The sequence below is a fragment of the Empidonax traillii genome, unplaced genomic scaffold (genome assembly GCF_003031625.1).
Source record: "Empidonax traillii isolate 1590-97213 ecotype Southwest subspecies unplaced genomic scaffold, ASM303162v1 scaffold62:size2133460, whole genome shotgun sequence".
Lineage (NCBI taxonomy): Eukaryota > Metazoa > Chordata > Aves > Passeriformes > Tyrannidae > Empidonax > Empidonax traillii.
In genome coordinates this window covers 1,506,325-1,524,596 of record NW_020955255.1, presented here as the reverse complement: position 1 = coordinate 1,524,596, position 18,272 = coordinate 1,506,325, and the positions used below count along the sequence as shown (strand labels likewise).

Here is an 18,272-nt window from a genome sequence, read left to right as displayed (position 1 = left end):
GGGGAAGTCAGGAGCAGAAACACGGCGAGCTTCTTACAGAAGCCAGTCACTAAACGGTGCCACTAACAGTGCTCAGCTTTGACAAGATGTGAAATGGGCACAATCTTTGCAATTGGGCATATGAGACAGGACCTGGCTGTGAAACCCTGGAGGAAGTCAACGTGGCTTTGTGTTTATAACTGGATTTTACTGGAAGAAATCATCCTGAGGGAAATCTTCCTATGAACTTGACTAATTCAGCTACAGTTAGAGGCTGAGGAATTATAGGGAAAGATGGTCTTTCTGGTCTTTTGGGGAAAGAGGCTCTGTGGGCTGAATGAGAACCTGTGCCAGAAGAAACAGAAGGATCTCACTGGTGGGAAGATTTCTCATCATATGGTGTAAGGAAGAGATTTGCAGCACATCTCATGGTCTTTACACCTTGAGCTTTTTTAACAGTCCTGCTGTAGAGCACTGGAGGGCACACATCACCAAATAAGGGAAGAGCAGCCTTTGTGGCAGTTTCTTTTTAAGGGAATGGGCGTACTGTGTCGGGGAGTGCATGCTATGGTGAGTAACAACACACCTAAGGGTTGGGAAAGGATTTTCAGCCGGCCAGTTCCTGATTCTGTCCTCTCTAGCAGGTTATTCTTTTCCTGTCATTCTCAAACATGAACAGCAGGACAAACATAGACTTTGGAAATCATGGTTAGTTGTATGTGGATAAATTCTGTGTAATTAGAAGATTATTCAGTTGACTTTTGGATCTGGTACTGTGTATTACAAGGTTCTGAAACTGTGTGGCAATCACTATAAACCTGCAAAACAATCAGCTTTACAAAACTGAACCGAGAGGGTAATCTATCACAGCTATTTATTCTCACAGTGCAGAAACTCTTTGTCCCGAGTTGTCACATAACTAGCGATACAAGTTAAGCTTCTAATCATGTTCTTCTCTCACATGCCTCTCAGCAGCAGCCTTCTCACAGTGGAAAGCTGAGTCGGCCAGAAATAGATTAGCTAAGGTGTTTGCTGCCACATCTATCATAGATACATTTGTGAAGTCCTGTACCATTGTTAATTTTAAATAATGGCAGTAATTTAATTGTCTGTAATGCTGTTAGGGCTGACAAAAAAGCAGCAGAACAGTATCAGCCTTTATTCACTGATGTGAAGAAGAATGAGGTTTTAAAGCAGTACTATAATATCAAATTGGTTTATCATAGTATGCAATGTTACATGTTCACTTGTACAAGGACAGAACACAAATACGGTGTCATGGAACGGTGCAAATGTATTTATACACTTGAAACAGCTGGATAACTTTTCCGGTTGACAAGGAGCAAGGCAGAACAGGGGAACTGGGAGCATTGGTAGGAACCTGCTTGCTTCCAGGAACCTGCTTAGAAGATGAGCCGGGAACTTTAGTTGCATAGGAAAAGTCTTCCCTATATTCTATCATTTCCCTGGGTGTCTGGCTCCGTCTTAAATCCATACAGTGCTGAAGTGGCCACATGTGTGTTGTAGATAGGACCTAGTCCTTCTCCCTGCTGCCAATACCTTTACTGGTAAACAACAACTTCTGCCCACTCTGATACTCTGAGAAAAATCTCTGCATAAAACATTTTGCGTGGGCTCAGCCCAAGGGATGATACTTGCGGAAGTTTGCAATTAAAAAACCCCTTTCTCAGCTGTCTCCACAGAAAGCAAAAAAGTTGAAATAGGATCTGTGAGCCCCGTGACTCTGGTTACGCAGCATTGTTGGATGATAACATGCTGCAGCTAGGAAACAGAAGTGCTTCAGATTTCCACCACTTCTGCAGTCACGGGGCACTCTTTTGCCATTTAAGGCACTTGTTTGCAAGTGGGTATTTTCTTCCCTCCTCTTTCCCCACCTTCTTCCCCCTTCTTACCCCCTCCTTCTCCCCCTTTATATTCAGAACAAACCAAAAATCTCTTTAAGTAATGAAGTATGATTTGTAGCATCGTTCTATGTAGTTTATAACAAGCTGCTGCATGGTCCAGTTTAATAAATATTATCCTGTAATCTGCAGGCTTTCTTTTTCCTATTAGCTTCCTCTTCCCTTTTCTGAGCTGGGTACTGAATGAAGCTGAGGAAGCAGAACACCACAGGGAAGGGAAGTAATGATGACATCTTTGGAATGTTTTTAAATTTACTCCCACAAGCTCTTGTGTTTTTGATTGCTGTTGTAAGATTCTTTTTCCATACAAGGCTTATGAATCAGCACAAAATGCATTAAGCATTTATTTCACAATATTAGGTATTAAGTAAATGAGGTTTTTTTGGGGGTGATGCTGGTGTTTGTTTTCTTCCCTCTGTAAACTGAGAAATTCAAGAACAAAGAAAACCCCCATAAAACACACACATTCGCCAGAGTCTTAATCCATACATAGATGGATTTATCCCTGTAACACAGGGATAAAAAATATAAAATACAATTCTGTACAAGTTGATAGTTTGGGCTATTAATTTTTTAAGGTATTCCTTCTCATGAATACAATGGAATACATACCACTGTGGGAATCCCTATGTGATACATCTGGAGATGTCTGCTATGCTTTCCCTTAGAATAAAAAGCTCTGAATGCAAACCCTGACTTATTGCTCACGTAAGTGGACAGCCAAAAAGTGACTCAGGACTTTTCAAAACCTTTCATCAGCTTGTGAACTGTGGCTTCTCATAGTTTTATCCTCACAAGTAGTAGGTGCCCTGGTAGTCTGTTTTGCAGAGTCCTGGTTAGACTTCTGGCAGCTTCCCCACAGTGCTGTCACAAAATAAGTTTCCTAAACATATTGTTAATTTAATTCTGAAATGAAAACTGTACATTGTTTTGAAAATTAAAAGGAAGTCTTATTTTTCCAGTCACCTTTATTTCACTAGAAAAGTATAAATTATCATCATAAATACAGATATCACCAGTATAAAAGTTAGATTCTCATTTATAAAATAAATATTAAAAGACAAAGAAACATGTACCTTCAAATCCCAATACCAAGAAAATTTGATTCTATGCCACAGAAACCATTCATCCATCACCTGTTTAGTTAAAAATGATGTTCAAAATGTACTCAATACTGCTACCTATTCAGTGCTTGCATGAAGTGAGTTATTACTGACTCAAAGCCTGCAATGTATTTGTTCTAACACTTACTTGGATCTGTCAGACTACCCTGTCAGTTCAACTCTCAATGTAGTGTAATCTGGATATACTTTCCAGATGAATTGCAGGTACCTGCTTCAAGAGAGTTCCTTACAAGTCACCAGTAGAGTAGTTTCAGTTTGTTTACCTTCAATTGTCTATATTCAAAGATAAATAGACCGAGTTAACTTTATCCAAGAAGTGCAGAAATAATAGTAGCAATTCTGTCACATCTGAACTAATAGATCATTTCACCAGTTAATAATATTAAAAGGCAGATAAATACAGGTTTTGTTTCACAGAAACAGAATTATGTTCCTTTAGTTAGGTAAAGTACACGTATTTTTCAGAAGTAGTGTTCTTTCCCCTCACAAGTACCATAAAGCCGTACCATAAATCTTCTGGCTTAATAAGGCCACACTGATCAAGTCAAAAGTACCTTTAGTTCAGAGTCCTGTTTCAGACAGGACAATAGAAGAGGCTTGGGAACAGTCTATGAGAAGGGTTAAGCTCTCTGCAGAGAGAGCTTAAATTAGAGATATGGGCAATCACCAACCGTATGAAGTATAACAAGGGCAAGTGCTGGATTCTGCACCTGGGACAGGTGCTTTGTTTGTAGACTGGGGAGTGAGAGGCTGGAGAGCAGCACTGCAGAAAGGGCACTGAGGGTCCTGGTCGATGGCAAGCTGAATCTGAGTCAGCAGTGCCTTGGCAGTCAGGAGGGCCAACCATGTCCCGGGGGGCAGCAGGCAAAGCATCACCAGCCAGCCGAGGGAGGGGATTGTTCCACTCTGCTCTGACCTGGGGCGGCCTCACCTTGAGTATTGTGTGCAGTCCAAAGGAGGGCAATGAAGATGGTGAAGAGCCTTGAGGGAAAGCCGTATGAGGAGCAGCTGAGGTCACTTGTTCTGTTCAGCCTGGATAAGAAGAGACTGAGGGGAGACTTCTTTGCCATCTACAACATCCTCATGAGGGGAAGCAGAGGACAGACACTGACTCTTCACTCTTGTGACCAGTGACAGAACTCAGAAAAATGGTATGAAGCCAAGTCAGGGGAGGTTTAGGTTGGATATCAGGAGGTGGTTTTTCACACAGAGGGTGGCTGGGCACTGGAACAGCCTCCCCAAGGAAGTGGTCACAGCACTAAGCCTGTCTGGGTTCAAGAACTGTTTGGACAACGTTCTCAGACATGCTGTGTGTGCCTTAGGGTATCCTACGCAGGGCCGGGAGTTGGACTTTATGATCCTTGTGGGTCACTTCCAACTCAGCATATTCTATGATTCTATGATTGTAACAGATCACCAGAATACTCCTCCAGCTCCGGCCACTAGTGATACAGGGGCTTCCTGATAGCTAGATTTTTCATCTGTGACTGCCTAATGGAATTTTTAATCCACATAAAATTTGGGCTTCAAAATTCCTGTTTCAGAAAGCCTAAAAAGCTCCACCCAATTATCCAATTTATGGTTTTTTGTTGTGGTGGATTTTTTTGCCTTGGTGCTGCCACTGGTGTCCACAATACTTTTTCCTTAGACACCATTAAGTGGTTCCTTTTCTCTCGCAGCTCTTGCTTTCTTGCGTTTACACAGAATCACTGGCAGGACGATGGCAAGAGTGATGACTGCAATTGCAATCACTGCTATGATGATAAAGACTTCTGCTCCATATTCTGTAGGGGAGAAAAAAAGTACAAGATTGAGTTATCAAAATCCATAATGACACAGTGCTACAAACTCTTAGCACTCATTCCACTGAATGAAAGAATGCTTTCTATATTTTACAGTACCGCAGAATTCAGTGTGATCTAAACACATTTTACATGAATTTGCTGAACTGAGGAAAAGCTTTATTTCACCTGGTTCACACTAGGTTTTAATCTAGTTTAGTTAGTGCACTAAAATGCCACACTAACACCACAAGAATAAGTCAAACCATTCCCCCTGTCCCCACATTATTTCTGTTCAAGTAGGAATTTATTCTAGGTTATAAGCTAGAAAACACCAAGAGAAGAGTTTTCTATTTAAGTTGTAATTAAATTGTAATTTATCATTATTGTGATAAAGAAAAATACATATTTAGATAGGGAAGTTACTTTGAGTTCATTTGCCAATTTTAGAAGTAATTTTCTAGAGTGCAAATATTCTTATCTAGGGGAGAAGAAAGATACATTACAGCAATGTGATATTATTTGAATAATATTGATGACTTTTTATTGAAGAAAGTGTTACCCAGATTGTCTAAAATTTGACTGGCTGATGCACTGACCACTCCTTAATTTATCTACCAGTAAAGAAGCCAATCTGCCAACCTCTGACCTTGTAATAGTAAAGAATGTCTTAGTCTCACCATCTGCTTTAGGGGTAACTAAAGGTCAGTTCAAAGTACAAGTCAGGGGACAGGTTTCCAGCACTCGTATGTTTTAGAGCTAATCCTTCAAGCACTTACTATGGCACCTCCTATTGAAGGGATTTGAGAGAAGCAATGGGGGAAAAAACCAAAGCTGAAGGCTAGTGATGAGATCTGAAGCCTCAGTGACCAGTTATCAATTCAGACAATTTAATCAATACAGTTGAGCAAAACCCTAATACCAACTCTAACTAGCTGAAGATGGTGAACCCTTTCTTGAAGTGAGTTCTTCGAATGAGTTTCCATGTTCTGACTGTGTCTTCTAACTTACACAGTAAATGGTTTATAACAGGCATCCCAATTTAAAGACATGTCTTTTCGTTAGAATGATGAAGACTGTGTGACAAACGTCAGCCGGTACTCACCGTCGAAGATCCCCCTTTCTCCAGTGGTGCAGTGCACCACGCTGGTTTGGCCATTACGGTTTTCTCTGCGGGACGGAACGAATCCCTGGACATAGAAGCAATAGTTCTTTGTGCTCTCAACACTTACTTCAAATGTATGGCTTTTTGTTGTTGCATCTTTCTAAAAAGGGAAAAAAAAATATTTCAAGTGTCAACTAGCACAGAAATTGTGTAACTATAATACAGCTACAGAATATACAAATTTTTACAGAATGAAAACTAGAGTTAGACCTTACCTTTCCAGAACTTTGATCTTTCCAGTAATAGAGCTTGTATTCCAGGTCATGCTGGAAAATATCTCGAATACTTTGAAAGCTTCCATTAGGAAATGTATACGGTGTAAGTGGATCTTTGATCACGACATTCAGTTTGGAACCTTTTTGAGTATAATTCTTTATTTCTGGTTTTCCTATAACAGCTAAACGAAGATTTTTAGAGTTAAAAAACTGACATCATCTTTTCTACACGACATGCTCTTCTTTCTTCCACTCTCTATTAACTTCCCATTTCAAATCTATTCTAAGTTTGCAAAGCCAAAGTAATAGGGTTAAGTCCTGGATTGTAAACAAGTATCTTTATCTAGTACACAGTGTTAACAAAGCTTTATGCCTGAATGTCTTCTTCAATATCAGCATGGCTACTATAAGAATCTATTGAAAAAACCTTTAAGCTCAATCTAAACCTTGTTTGAATCAGTGGAACTAATTTTGAAAGGAAGTTTATAATAAAATTTAATTGGAAATCCTACTTACTCTGACTATAAGGAGTAAATTTTTCAGAAAGTGCATAAGGTGGTTCTTCAAAGTTATCCATCCCCGCGGGCATTACGGACAGTATGTGGGCTACGTAGGTCTCTTTTACATCCTTGAGTGCATCAGTAACATCACACTCTGTTTCTGTTGTCAGGATGCATTTTTTTTTAATGTCAGATGTCTGTCTGAAAAGAGCAAGAAAGAAGTGTCAACAGTTTCCTACCAGCCACTTACATATTCAGATAAGTTGAAAAACATTTTCCACTTAAACTGTGTAGATTTCCCTCATCCAGTAGAACAGTCTTGCAGGGGTAATTGGCCAAAAAGGAGAAGACAAAACTTCAGAAAAACCTACTGTGTACAGCTATATTTCACAATTCAAAGTAGAATCAAGCAAAGTAACTATGATCCATATGACAGAAATATGTTATTGGACCCATACATGAATTAAACATTCAGTTTTTATATTAATTGATAGAAACCATAAGTAATTCTGATTTTGCACTTTTTTGCAGCTGCAGAATTTATTTTTAAAAATATAAGATGCCTAAATTACTTTGAATGTTTTATCCTTGATGCACGTGAGAACTATTGCCTTAAGAAACATCAGCTGTTATAGGAAGCTCTATTGACACAGTTTAATGTGACAACGTCCCCACATATATGGTTTTGCATCTACGCAGTGGCAAATGTCACTAAGAACCAGACAGTAGCAGCAAATGTCATTGCAGAATTACAATTTAAAAGATATTGACAAAAACCACTTATCTTGATTTTTAAAGAATAGAAAGCAGGTCCATTTACTTGAGAACTAGCAATGAGACCAGACTTCCTAACAAGAAGGATTGGAAAAAAATGTTATTACTCCATTTTTTCCTTTTTTTATTTTTTTTTTCTGGTGAATTAAGGAAAAGAAAAATTGTGTGATCTGAGCTGAAAGAGCAAGAGTGCTGACTTTTGAAATTAACAAATAGGTTTTCCTCAAAATAGGTCAAGTTTTATTTTCAAGAGTCAGCTGAACTCCCTTCTCACCTCACCAGATTTCTTATGTCACAGATCAGTTATTGATAGTGTCACAAGAGACGCTTTGAAGAGGGACAGAGATTTGATCTTTGTGATGAAACAAATGTACTCTGTAAATGTACAGACACGAGAAAGCAAACATTTAAGCACATTTACTATGGAACAGCAACCTGCCTAAAGAGGTGCTTCTGTTGCAGAACTACACCTGATTCTACACTAAATCTTGGGCAAACAGATTTCAATTTTTTGCAAGCAAAATCACTGGAAAGAAACTCTAGGTTCATGAATTAAAAAAATTTTGTTCTGCTAAGTGTGTGCTTTTAAGTCTACTAATCTAATCACTCCCTTAAAGAATGAAAGAGCACACTGGGCCCTTGCACTGGTATTTCATCCATTAGTCATGAGAGAGCTCTCCTGCCACTTTCAGAGACAGAAGAGACTGCAGTACCACTTTTTCATTAGTATGTAGGAGGTTTGATGATGCATTTTCCCTTTGAAACGTATTTAATAATGCTCTATATATTAAAATGGGAGCTAAGAACAATATAGAATTATTACTGAACTTCATGGAAGTTCCTGTGCAGTTCTGAAAGACGTGTTAGACACTTTACATAAGCTGGCTACCTTTTATGTCCACAATGTTTTATAGCTTACATAAAACATGATTACAGAGGAAGTGTTGGCAGAGGTAGACAAAGGTGATTTTTAGTATTATCCAGCAAGACAAATTATTCATTTATCATGATTCACCAATTAGAATAAAATGCGGACTCATTTATTAGACGCCTCCCTAGACTGAAGACAAAAGACTCAGACCAGACACCTTGAAAAACATAAAAAAAGGTGAAATTCTATCTAATACATGGTATCTGAGATTGAGCATCAACTTCTTCAAAGTATCCTGGCCTAGATCTCTCATGAGATTGGCCTGCACCAAGCCCCAGAACTGAAATACTGATCTCTAGCTCAACTCTCCATTTTTTAGAGTGAGCAAAACCAGAAACCTGAACCACATATCATTATAGTTGGATACAAAGAACTATTAACAGCTGGGTTGGCAATTCTCCTAAATCCTAATGTTTGGGCTCTTTTCCTGCTACATTTACTCTCAGAAATATTCAAACACACTCTATTTCCATCTTCTTTAATTGCCATTAATGGATATACCTTGGTGTTATCTACTTACCCATGTATTTCTACAGTATAGAAGTAACCTGATGGTTTTGGCTGCCACTGTAGTATAGTTTTAAAGTTGATTGAAGACCAAGTTATATTGACTGCTGTTGGTAGTGCTGCATAGTCTTTAAATACAGAAAAGAGAAAAATATCAGTCATATTATATGTAATTCCTGTTTCCCTTCAGTTACCGTTTAGGTAAATGAAGCAGTTGCTGTTAATTGCTACTTGGAAAGGTTGTTTTTGGGGAAAAGGCTCAGTCCTACCCTCTGGGCTCATGCTTGTCTTACTAAAGGAATGAGCCCTGGCAGAAGCGAGAAGCACAAGAATATTATTTTCTGTCTTACAACTCCAAAATCGATGAGTTAACTTATTTGTAATTCTGTCTAATTAGCCCTTTTTGAGTCAAGACCTCTGAAGACAATACAAAAGCTTGAAGATTCACATGAGAATGTTCAAGCACCAAATAAATGTGGTGCAGTTCACCAGGACTCGTGGCCCCCACAAGCGGATGGGAGGCCGCCGCGGTGACCCATGACAGTCACAGCTGCTTCGGGGAACTGTCTGGGAGGAAGCCGTATGGGAAAATCCCTCGTGCCCCTGTAAACTCTGGAAATCCAGGGTTTAACTGAGCAGATTGGGAAGAACTTGTTCTCAGATTACCACCTTCTCTACCTCTCCGGCAAGCTCGGAGCTGGGGACGAGGGGAGGAAATCTTGCACCCTTACGGCAACTGCCGACCCCCAAGGCAGCCCCCGCTCCCCAGCACCGCCCCGGCCGTGGACAGCGAGGAACCCCCCCAGAAGAAGCGGGGGGGGTCCGAGCAGGGGCCGCCGCTGTGCCAGGGCAAGTGCCCGTGTGAGCGCCGCTGTCCCGCGGTCCCAGGGCTAGTGCCAAGAGCCGCTGTCCCGCCGTGGCCCCGGGGCCAGTGCCGCTCTCCCCCTTCCCGCTGCTCTTCTCCCTCGGGGACACTCTGTCCGAGGGGTCCGAGGGGTCCGAGGGACCGAGTCCCGGCGCCGATCCCCCGTGTCCCGCCCCGTCCCTCCGCCCCGCGGTCCGTCACGCACCGGCGGCGGCCAGGCGGCACAGCAGGGCGCTCAGCAGCAGGGCCTGTCCCGGGCCGGCGGAGCGCAGCATCCTCGGCGAGCGGATCTGGCGGGTCCCGGCGGGTCTGAGGGCGGTGAGTGCAGAGGGGCGGGAAGCGCTGGCTTATATGGTCGGGGAGAGGCGGGGACATCGGCACCTCCCGCGGGGCAGCCGGCGCGGCCGGCGGTGGGAGCGGCGGTGGGAGCGGCGGGGGCCGGCGGGACCAAGGGGCAGGGAATGTGGGCGGCGGAAGCGCCCGGGTTGAGCAAGCGGAGTGGGGGATCTTCGAGGAAAGCCGTGAGGAGAGGAGCACTGAGGGACGGGCGTCGTGCCCCGGTCCCGGAACCGCGTCCCAGGGCACACCTGGACGTGCCCCCCTGCCCGTTTGGTGTCCCCATACACTTGTGCCGCCCCTCGCTTCCCCTCTTGGAATAATGGTGAAACTGGGCACCACTGGATAACTAGCTTCAGCCCCTGCCAACCTTTGGCTTGGCTGTCAAGGGGCAAACAGAACCCCAGCTCGGAAATGGCTGCTCTGTGGGGCAGCTGGTCATGCAGAAGTGATGTTGGGTTAATTAGCTTTGATCCTGTACGTTCCGAAGGGCTAAATATGTCAGTCCGTGCCTCTCCACACAGAACGTCGGACACTGGTGCTCTCAAGTAAATGACATTCTCTGTTCCCTCACGCCTCAAGAACGCGCACCCTCTCAAGGCTCACCTTGAGACACTGGACACCAAGTAAGTTTCAAGTGTTCAGGGCTTCGTACCTCTCCTCTTCCATAAACCAGGGGTCTGTTAACCCTTTTCCCACAAGCTGACATTGGAAAGGTATTCAATTTTAACTGGTAACAGGGAATTTGCCTCTGACAGAGAGTTTTCTGAATCTCAGCCTTTGTGCCAGGCTCCTTGGCCCCTCTGGGATATATGTGGCCCTCACGGTGCTCCCTTTCTGGGCAGTTTAACCAAGCTTCGGAGCCGGAGCGGTGCGTGCTGCAGTTCTGTCTAATACTCAAGCTCTAGAGGGAGCTGTGTTCGTACTGAGCTCAGGGATCTGCCTCGGGAAGGTGGGAAACAGGCTATGCGGTAGAACCTGTGTCATAGTCCAGGGAGATATATACATTTACAGTCTTAAGTTGACTCTTCTTTTTATTTTGATACTGCTTTGTTCAATGTATCTGGAAAATATAGGTAAGAGACTAACTGGGAAATTTCATATTTAATTGCTTTTAGTTTTCAAGATTGACACATACTTAGATGCAAGCAATCAGTTCTGTCTAATAATGCAGAATAAATGCATATGGACCAAACTACAAAATCCGTTTCAACCAGTTTACAATTCATATAGTGTGTTCCAAGGCACACCTAAACCATGGATTTTTAAATTACTGGCATACCTTCATTAAAATCTAGCTATACACCTTCTCATTTTCCTGCCTTGTTTTTGATCAAATTGCAGCCATGTCTCTATGTAGTTGTATGCCAGCATTACATCAGCCAAAAGTATACAGACCTTGTGCGTCTAGCTTTTCAAGATTGTGGCCTTATAAGATCACAGCTGATTTTCAGAGGACTTCACAAGGAGAAACAGTAGTCACTTGTTTAAAGAAAAGAGATGCTTATATGGAACTTTAAAATCACCTTTAGGCTTTAATTCTACCTAATTTCCTTGTAGTTCCGTCACAAAAGATGCAAAGTGGGTCAGCAGGGGTTTCCAGTTTTCATGTAGATAATCTAAGGATCCTCTTCTCTTTCTCATCCTTCTCATTCGCACCTCTCCTGCCATGAACTCCCATACATGAGATAGGTGAGGAACCATCCAGACCTTGTCCAGACTAACCAGTGTGACCGCTGTTACCTCATTCCAGTTTCCAGCAAGATATTTTGGTGTTCACTAACATTAAGCTTTTAGAGGTCCTTCTCTGTGTTGCTGAATGAGGGGGGTACCAGTTTGCCAAACTAAACAGTTTAAACCAGCTTACCTACCAGCTTAGGGGAGTTGTGTGGTTAGAGGAAACGGGATAACTTTACCAAGGTAGCCATTCTGAGGGAATGAAGTTGAAGGGAAAATTTGAAAGATGGGGGAAAGACAGCATGCCAAGGGGGGCAGTGTAGCTAGATCAGGCTGGCATGGGAAGGGCATGACGGAAAAGGGAGAAGCACTGAGGTGAGGAGCTGCTGCAGCCTCTGCTCTTCTTGCTCCTCTTGGACCAAGTGCGGATTTGACCACAGAGTGAGAACTGCTCAGCACTGCCTGGCTCCACTGAGAGCAACCTCGCAGTACCTGACATGGATATCTGCTCAGCAACTAGCAGTGTTACTGTGACATTCTGGTCACATTTCCTGCCCACTTCATCGTATTTTAGCAGCTCATTTAAAACAGAAAAATTGCATCTTATTTCAAACATATGTTTCTACATGCAAGCAAGCATTCTGCTCACATAGAGTTTTGACCATTTTTTGAGAAACTTAGTGTTTGGCTCCCATAGTGGAATGCCAAAATGTAGGCATCGACTCTGTACATGTTTCTGACCATTTTAGTCGTCCTCTGCTCATTTTTACAATCTGCAGAGAAAAAAATTACTCCTAAGCTGAAATCCATATTTTCTGAGTGTAGTCATCTAAAGGAAGTCAAATTAATTTATTTAAATGTTGAAATAAATGGAACAATACTATTGGTGGAGGATCTTGCAGTGACTTTTTAGAATATGTTGGAGACATGCAAGAGCACAAGCCTGGCTCCATGTTTTAGTTTAGATCACCTCTTCCACTCTGTGACATCTTCACCCTGGTGAACGGAATGGAATCAAGGTTGTTCACCGTTGCGAAGGTTTGCCAGATTACAAGTGGATCTACAGATTTTCTTCCCTTGATATGTATGTTACAGAACCAATTCACATATTGATTATGGGAAAAGCGATTAAAAAAAAAAAACACCAAAACACACAGTAAATCTGTTCAACTCCCTTTTTTAAAAAAGAAATACATGTATTTATTTTTACTGTATGACCTGCCAGGTCTTCAAACTGGTTCTCTTAGAAAGAGCTACAAAGTAATTACTTGCTTAGCAAAGCAATTGCAACGCTGTGTTTTCTCTACTGTCATATATAATTGTTGAAGTGTAATGCCTCAGGTGACATCAGTGACAAATAGGTTTCTTTACGTTGATAGTTTTGCAAGATTGTAAGTAAAATTTTGTAATACTTATTAGGGTTTTGAAATTTTGTAGTGTTATAAAACATTCATCATTCCCTGCTAACATAAAAGTCAGCAATATTGTCATGCTCAATAGTGTAAAATTTCTCTTGAGTAAGATCTGAAATCTCTGGGAGCTTTTTCCAAAATGAAATTGCTCTTAAAAAACTACAAGTAGCTGTGTTTATTCCTGAAGTCTCCGCACCAGTGAAAGCCCCAGTATGGTGAATTCCTTGCGTATCCCTGATTTTCTTTTTATCTAAACTATTGTAAATGATTCTGTGATTCTAAAATTACCTTGTGATTTTTTAAAATCACATGCAGCTTAACTGAAGATAGCAGAGCTGCACTGGAATAGGACTGGTTTAAAATTTAAATCCAGTTCTGACATTAATGGATCTTCCTTTCACTCTTTGAGAAAAAATAATGAATAAGCAAAGTTCATATAAAAATTGTAATCAGAAAAAATATTTCTTACAAGGGAATCACACGGACAATATGAATTTCTTGTTGATAGAAGAAATCAAGAAGCAAATATTTGTATGTTTTTTTCTGACATTCTGCTTTCAAATTTTGTGTTGTTACCACATTAGTCATATGCACATCTCCTCACTTATCACATCGATACTTTAAAAAGAGATACTAGCAAAAGAACAAATCTTATGGGATTTTTTGTGTCTGGATGGGCTTTGGGATCCTGTGTGGAAATGATGCCTGCTTGGGGGAGAGGCATCCCAGGGAGGGAGGCTTTGAGCCTTTCCCACACTGAAAATTCTTGTCATCATCCCTTCGGTGTTGACTCCAAGTTTCTATTTCTTACTCACAGAACTATGTGTGATGCATTTATTATCCTTTTCAAAAGTTTGGTTTGCAGCATTATTTCCTAAAAAGGAATTTGACCAACAGATTTGCATGCATTCAATTTCTGTGATCTTCAGGAACACCTCAGGGTAAATACAATTGTGTAAATGAAAATTTAAACTACGCTTTGGTTAGTTTGGTGCATAGAAGACTTCAGAAAGCAGATGTTGATAACAATACCACAACTGTGTTGTGAGGAGGGATGGGGCACTGCTGCAGTGCCGTGTACAGCTGTGTTTGTTTACTAGTGACGCTCTCCTGCTAGAGGGCAAGCTATTACAAAAGTAGTAATAAATGTCATTGAAGCACAACAGAAACTATGGAGATAGAGACTAAACTATATCAATTCCCTCTGCACCGAGATGCTTTTGGCTGGCCAAATCAAGCTGTTCCAAGGTTGAATTTGTTGTTTGACTCTGTGATTCTGTCTATCTTCCCTTTATTCCAGGTGTTCCACCGCAGCTGTGAGGTAGCCTCTTGGGGTATTTAGTTTACCCCATGATATCTTAATGACATCTCTCTTGTAATATTTATTTTTCTGAAATGACACTAGACACAACTGCAACTTCCAGACCTTATTGACTTAGGTTTTTTTCTTGTGCCTCAAATTTTTGAGGAAGAGACTAAACTGAAAAAAAGGCAACATAAACATTAAGTGACAACAAAACCTGTTTAAAAGTAGGCAAGTACATTAACAGTAACATCTCTCCAGTCTCAGCTCATGACTCTTTACATTTGAGGACTGAAATAAACGCATTTTACTAGGCAGTTATTTATAACTGTTAGAAAAACTTATTTCTCTTTCTTAGCAACTGTTAAAAAACATGGATTTTTTAATATTAGATATAGCATATATAACTTCTCAGTGAAGGTAGAGCTAGTCAAATTCAGTGTTCTTTAAAAATATTTGGTGTGATCATGCCTTGAAGATTAGGCAATTACACGGGTAAAATAAACAAAGCTTAAATTTGAACAAATATGGTCTCTAGGCTGTCATTAAACTTAGGAACTGTGAGAGAGGAAAAGGTAAACAGCACTCTGTTTGACTTTGTTATTATAATGTTTGATCCTCTTGTAAAATAGCTTTCTCTTTTGGAGTAATTTGATACTACAAAAAATATTCTGCTCTAACCAGCAAAATTAAATTGAGAATTTCTTTAATATCCTGCATCTCTTTGTTGATGCTGCCTTTATCGCCGACTTGGGGGTGAGTAGATTAAAGATAACTGGAAAGTGGATCAGTTTAACTGTAGGAGAATAATTCTGGATTTGATAGTCAGACATAATAACCCTGCTATACCAATGCAGTTCATCTGTTGAACAGCACAGGAGACTTTATTCTGAATTATTTTTCCAAAATCTGTTTGTGTGTGTCACAACTAAGGAGAGTCAATGAGTTTATCAAAAACAGATTTGACTCTTAAAAAAATACCAGAAGTTCCCAGTTAGTACTGATGTATAGAGGGAACTCTTTTATTATCATGCATTTTGAATTATGGTCTATGCACCAGTAAGGACATGAGGTAGATATGGCTTTGATTCTCCAGCTTCAGGCAGTGGATTGCTGTGTCCTTTCTGTCATCCTACTGTTCCATCACAGTACCCCACTTTTCTCCTTCCCGAGGAACATTAGCTGCGCAGTGTTTCTCACTGCAGTTTGTATGTTGCTGTACATTACTACAAGAGTCAGCATTGATTCCCTCCTTGATTAGAGGCAGCTTTAAAATTCTGAAAGTTTTCTGTACAATGGCAAATGAGTGATTTCTAATGATTGACAGTACAGTGCAGTCTTTATTTTGAGCTTTCTAAGTTTCTATTGCAATCAATTAGGTGAAAAAATATTATTCTAATCACTGCAATTTAATATACTTGTGTTTCTGTTTTCCTCAGAAAATGAAGCATGTCAATTATAGCTGAAATATAATATTGAATATGAATTCATATTATATTAGTTACTGTGTGTGATTAAAGAAAGGCTTTTGTTTAGAGGTTTTGAAAATAAATAGTGGTATGCTGTTCAGAAGAATATATCTAAAGTTGTATCTTATTCTTTAGTAAAGTCATAATGGAAAGAACACTATCCAAACACTACTTGTATTATATATTTAACTTGACATAATTGCTCACAGATTACTGAATAATTAAATATCACTGTAAAGTGAAATTGTTTTTTAAAACATGAAACAACAGCGTAAATAAGACATAAAATTTACTAAAATTAGCATACTTGTGCCCCCAGTGTCAGAGTTTTTTGTTTTCAAGGAACAAAGAAAATAATAAAGTACATAAAAGGCTAATGCAGCACCATTGATTTGAGCATTACATTCCTGTGTGTGTGGAGCAATCCTTCTGCAGAAGCCAGCACACAAATGCATTCTTTCACCATATCAGGGGGCTGACAAAGTGCACATCTAGTGACTGTGTGAATTGTTTTAGGAGTTAGTAAAGAAGGGATGAGAGGAAACATCCAGTAACCAGTATTCAGCTAGAAAAGCTGTGTGGTTCATACAAAGAGCTGAATGTTGAACCCTGAAAGTCTCAAGGATTTTAAAACAACTGTGTCATTATATTCCGTATTTTAATGTCTTAGGAGTCAAGTCAGGGTCTCTTGTAAATGCTGGCATTCCAAAGGGTTACCTTTGAACATGTAGATGTCTGATTAGCTCTGTTTAGAGCTTTGTGAGTGTATTTGAGAGGAATGTAAAGTACGTAGAGGAAATATGTTCTTATGTTGAGTGTTTTCCTCAGAACAAAAACTAAAAATGATTGATCAATCTGAATTTCCAAATCTTTTCCCATAAAGAATGCATACTTTCAGATTATTCTATTAACAGCTGGATAGGCTAGGATTTTAAGTTTGAAAAACTGTTTTTATTTTAGGCCAGATAGCTTGTTCTTTCCCCATGATATTTAACTTCAAAATAACATCAGACTAGTTTTTGTTTCCTGGTATGTCTCCATCATCTAAACCACACTGACTCCTGCTGAGACCCCCAGGAATATGTTGGACTATATAGCTCTTCTTTTTATAGACTTAAAAACCAACTTGCATTTAGACAAACATCAGAACTATTCACTTTTTAAATATAATAATGCAGCATAAGACAGAAGAGAAATGTAAGTTCATACTAAATGAAAGTTCTCTACTCATTCTTTCCTACAAAACACAGTCCTGCCCTCTAGGTTTGCTCTTTTCTCCACAGTCATTTATGGGTTGCAGTAAACTTGAAGAGTCCCTTTATGTCCCTAGAAAAAACTTCTTTTTAAACTCAGTTAGGAGAGTTGGCTTCAAATTCATTGATATTCGTTCCCTGATCTTTGCAGCAATCATCTCCCCTTCTCTGCTTTTACTGCAGGCTCCTTCTTGCCATGCCTCTCATTCATGCTTTTTCTCCTTTTCTTTTTAGGAGAACATAACATACAAGACATAATAAACTGCAAACATCTAATGAGAGAACATCCACTGCAACATTAAGACAGAATGTAATTCTGCAATAAAAACTCCTTTGTAAGAAGAATTCTAAAATTATCTCAAATGCTGCAGGCCCTGAATTTTGTGGCTAATCATTACTTCACATGCATTTGCTTGTTTTTCACTGTTGGCCATTGGAACCAGACTTGTCAGTTCTTAAATATGTAAGTACCAGAACAAAAAGATGTGAATTGTCGCCTAGTAACTCACAAGACTTGGCAAAAGACTTCCAGAGTTTTACAAGTTTATAAAGCAGGGTCGTAGGACTTATTCTAATACTGGCACAAATACATCTAAATTCCCATTAAGAAGTTAGGGACAAAGATTTGAAGACAAACTACTTTTCATCTACAAAATGTAGTAATCTCAGGGCATACTACATTATCTATAGTATCCTTGTAAGCAGTTGCCCGTCTTGGACTCTGGTGAATGATAAAAGGCACTAGTGAAATCAGCTGAGGTGTAGGAAATGCTTGTCTGAAGCTTAGCTTTCCACATAACCACTTTTATTTCACATTCAGTGAAATAAATGACACCAGTCAGCTAAACCTAATTTGACAAAGAACACCATGATGTGGAGTAAGAGCATGCAGATGGGGAAAATCATAGATTTTCCAGGTCCTCCTTATGAAGAAATATTTTCTACATCTGGGATGATGACCTAGAAGAATTAGAATTTGAGAATTGCCTCAGACTGTTCATTGAGAACCAGATTCTCCTGAACATGATGCACAGAAGACATCCCTTCAAAAGAAAGGCC

The 18,272-nt window shown here is 40.2% G+C and overlaps 1 protein-coding gene across 1 annotated transcript; it reads right to left on the bottom strand.

Annotated features, from left to right (window-relative positions):
• Window positions 1-4,204: 4,204 nt before the first annotated feature.
• On the bottom strand, window positions 4,205-10,094 carry F3 (coagulation factor III, tissue factor). The gene is made up of 7 exons (XM_027879947.1): window positions 9,969-10,094; window positions 8,912-9,026; window positions 6,703-6,887; window positions 6,187-6,368; window positions 5,912-6,071; window positions 4,538-4,809; window positions 4,205-4,467 (listed from the first exon to the last, which is right to left on the bottom strand). Exons 1-6 carry the CDS (start codon window positions 10,036-10,038, stop codon window positions 4,670-4,672), a joined length of 852 nt encoding a protein of 283 aa, XP_027735748.1. The 5' UTR covers window positions 10,039-10,094; the 3' UTR covers window positions 4,205-4,467; window positions 4,538-4,669.
• Window positions 10,095-18,272: the final 8,178 nt, after the last annotated feature.

Coding starts and splice junctions, on each gene's coding strand:
- F3 (XM_027879947.1), bottom strand. CDS start 10,038: ATGCTGCGCTCCGCCGGCCCGGGACAGGCCCTGCTGCTGAGCGCCCTG. Junction 9,027..9,968: donor GTGCCGCCTGGCCGCCGCCG/GTGCGTGACGGA, acceptor CTGTATTTAAAG/ACTATGCAGCACTACCAACA. Junction 4,810..5,911: donor AGAAAGGGGGATCTTCGACG/GTGAGTACCGGC, acceptor TCTCCCCTACAG/AATATGGAGCAGAAGTCTTT.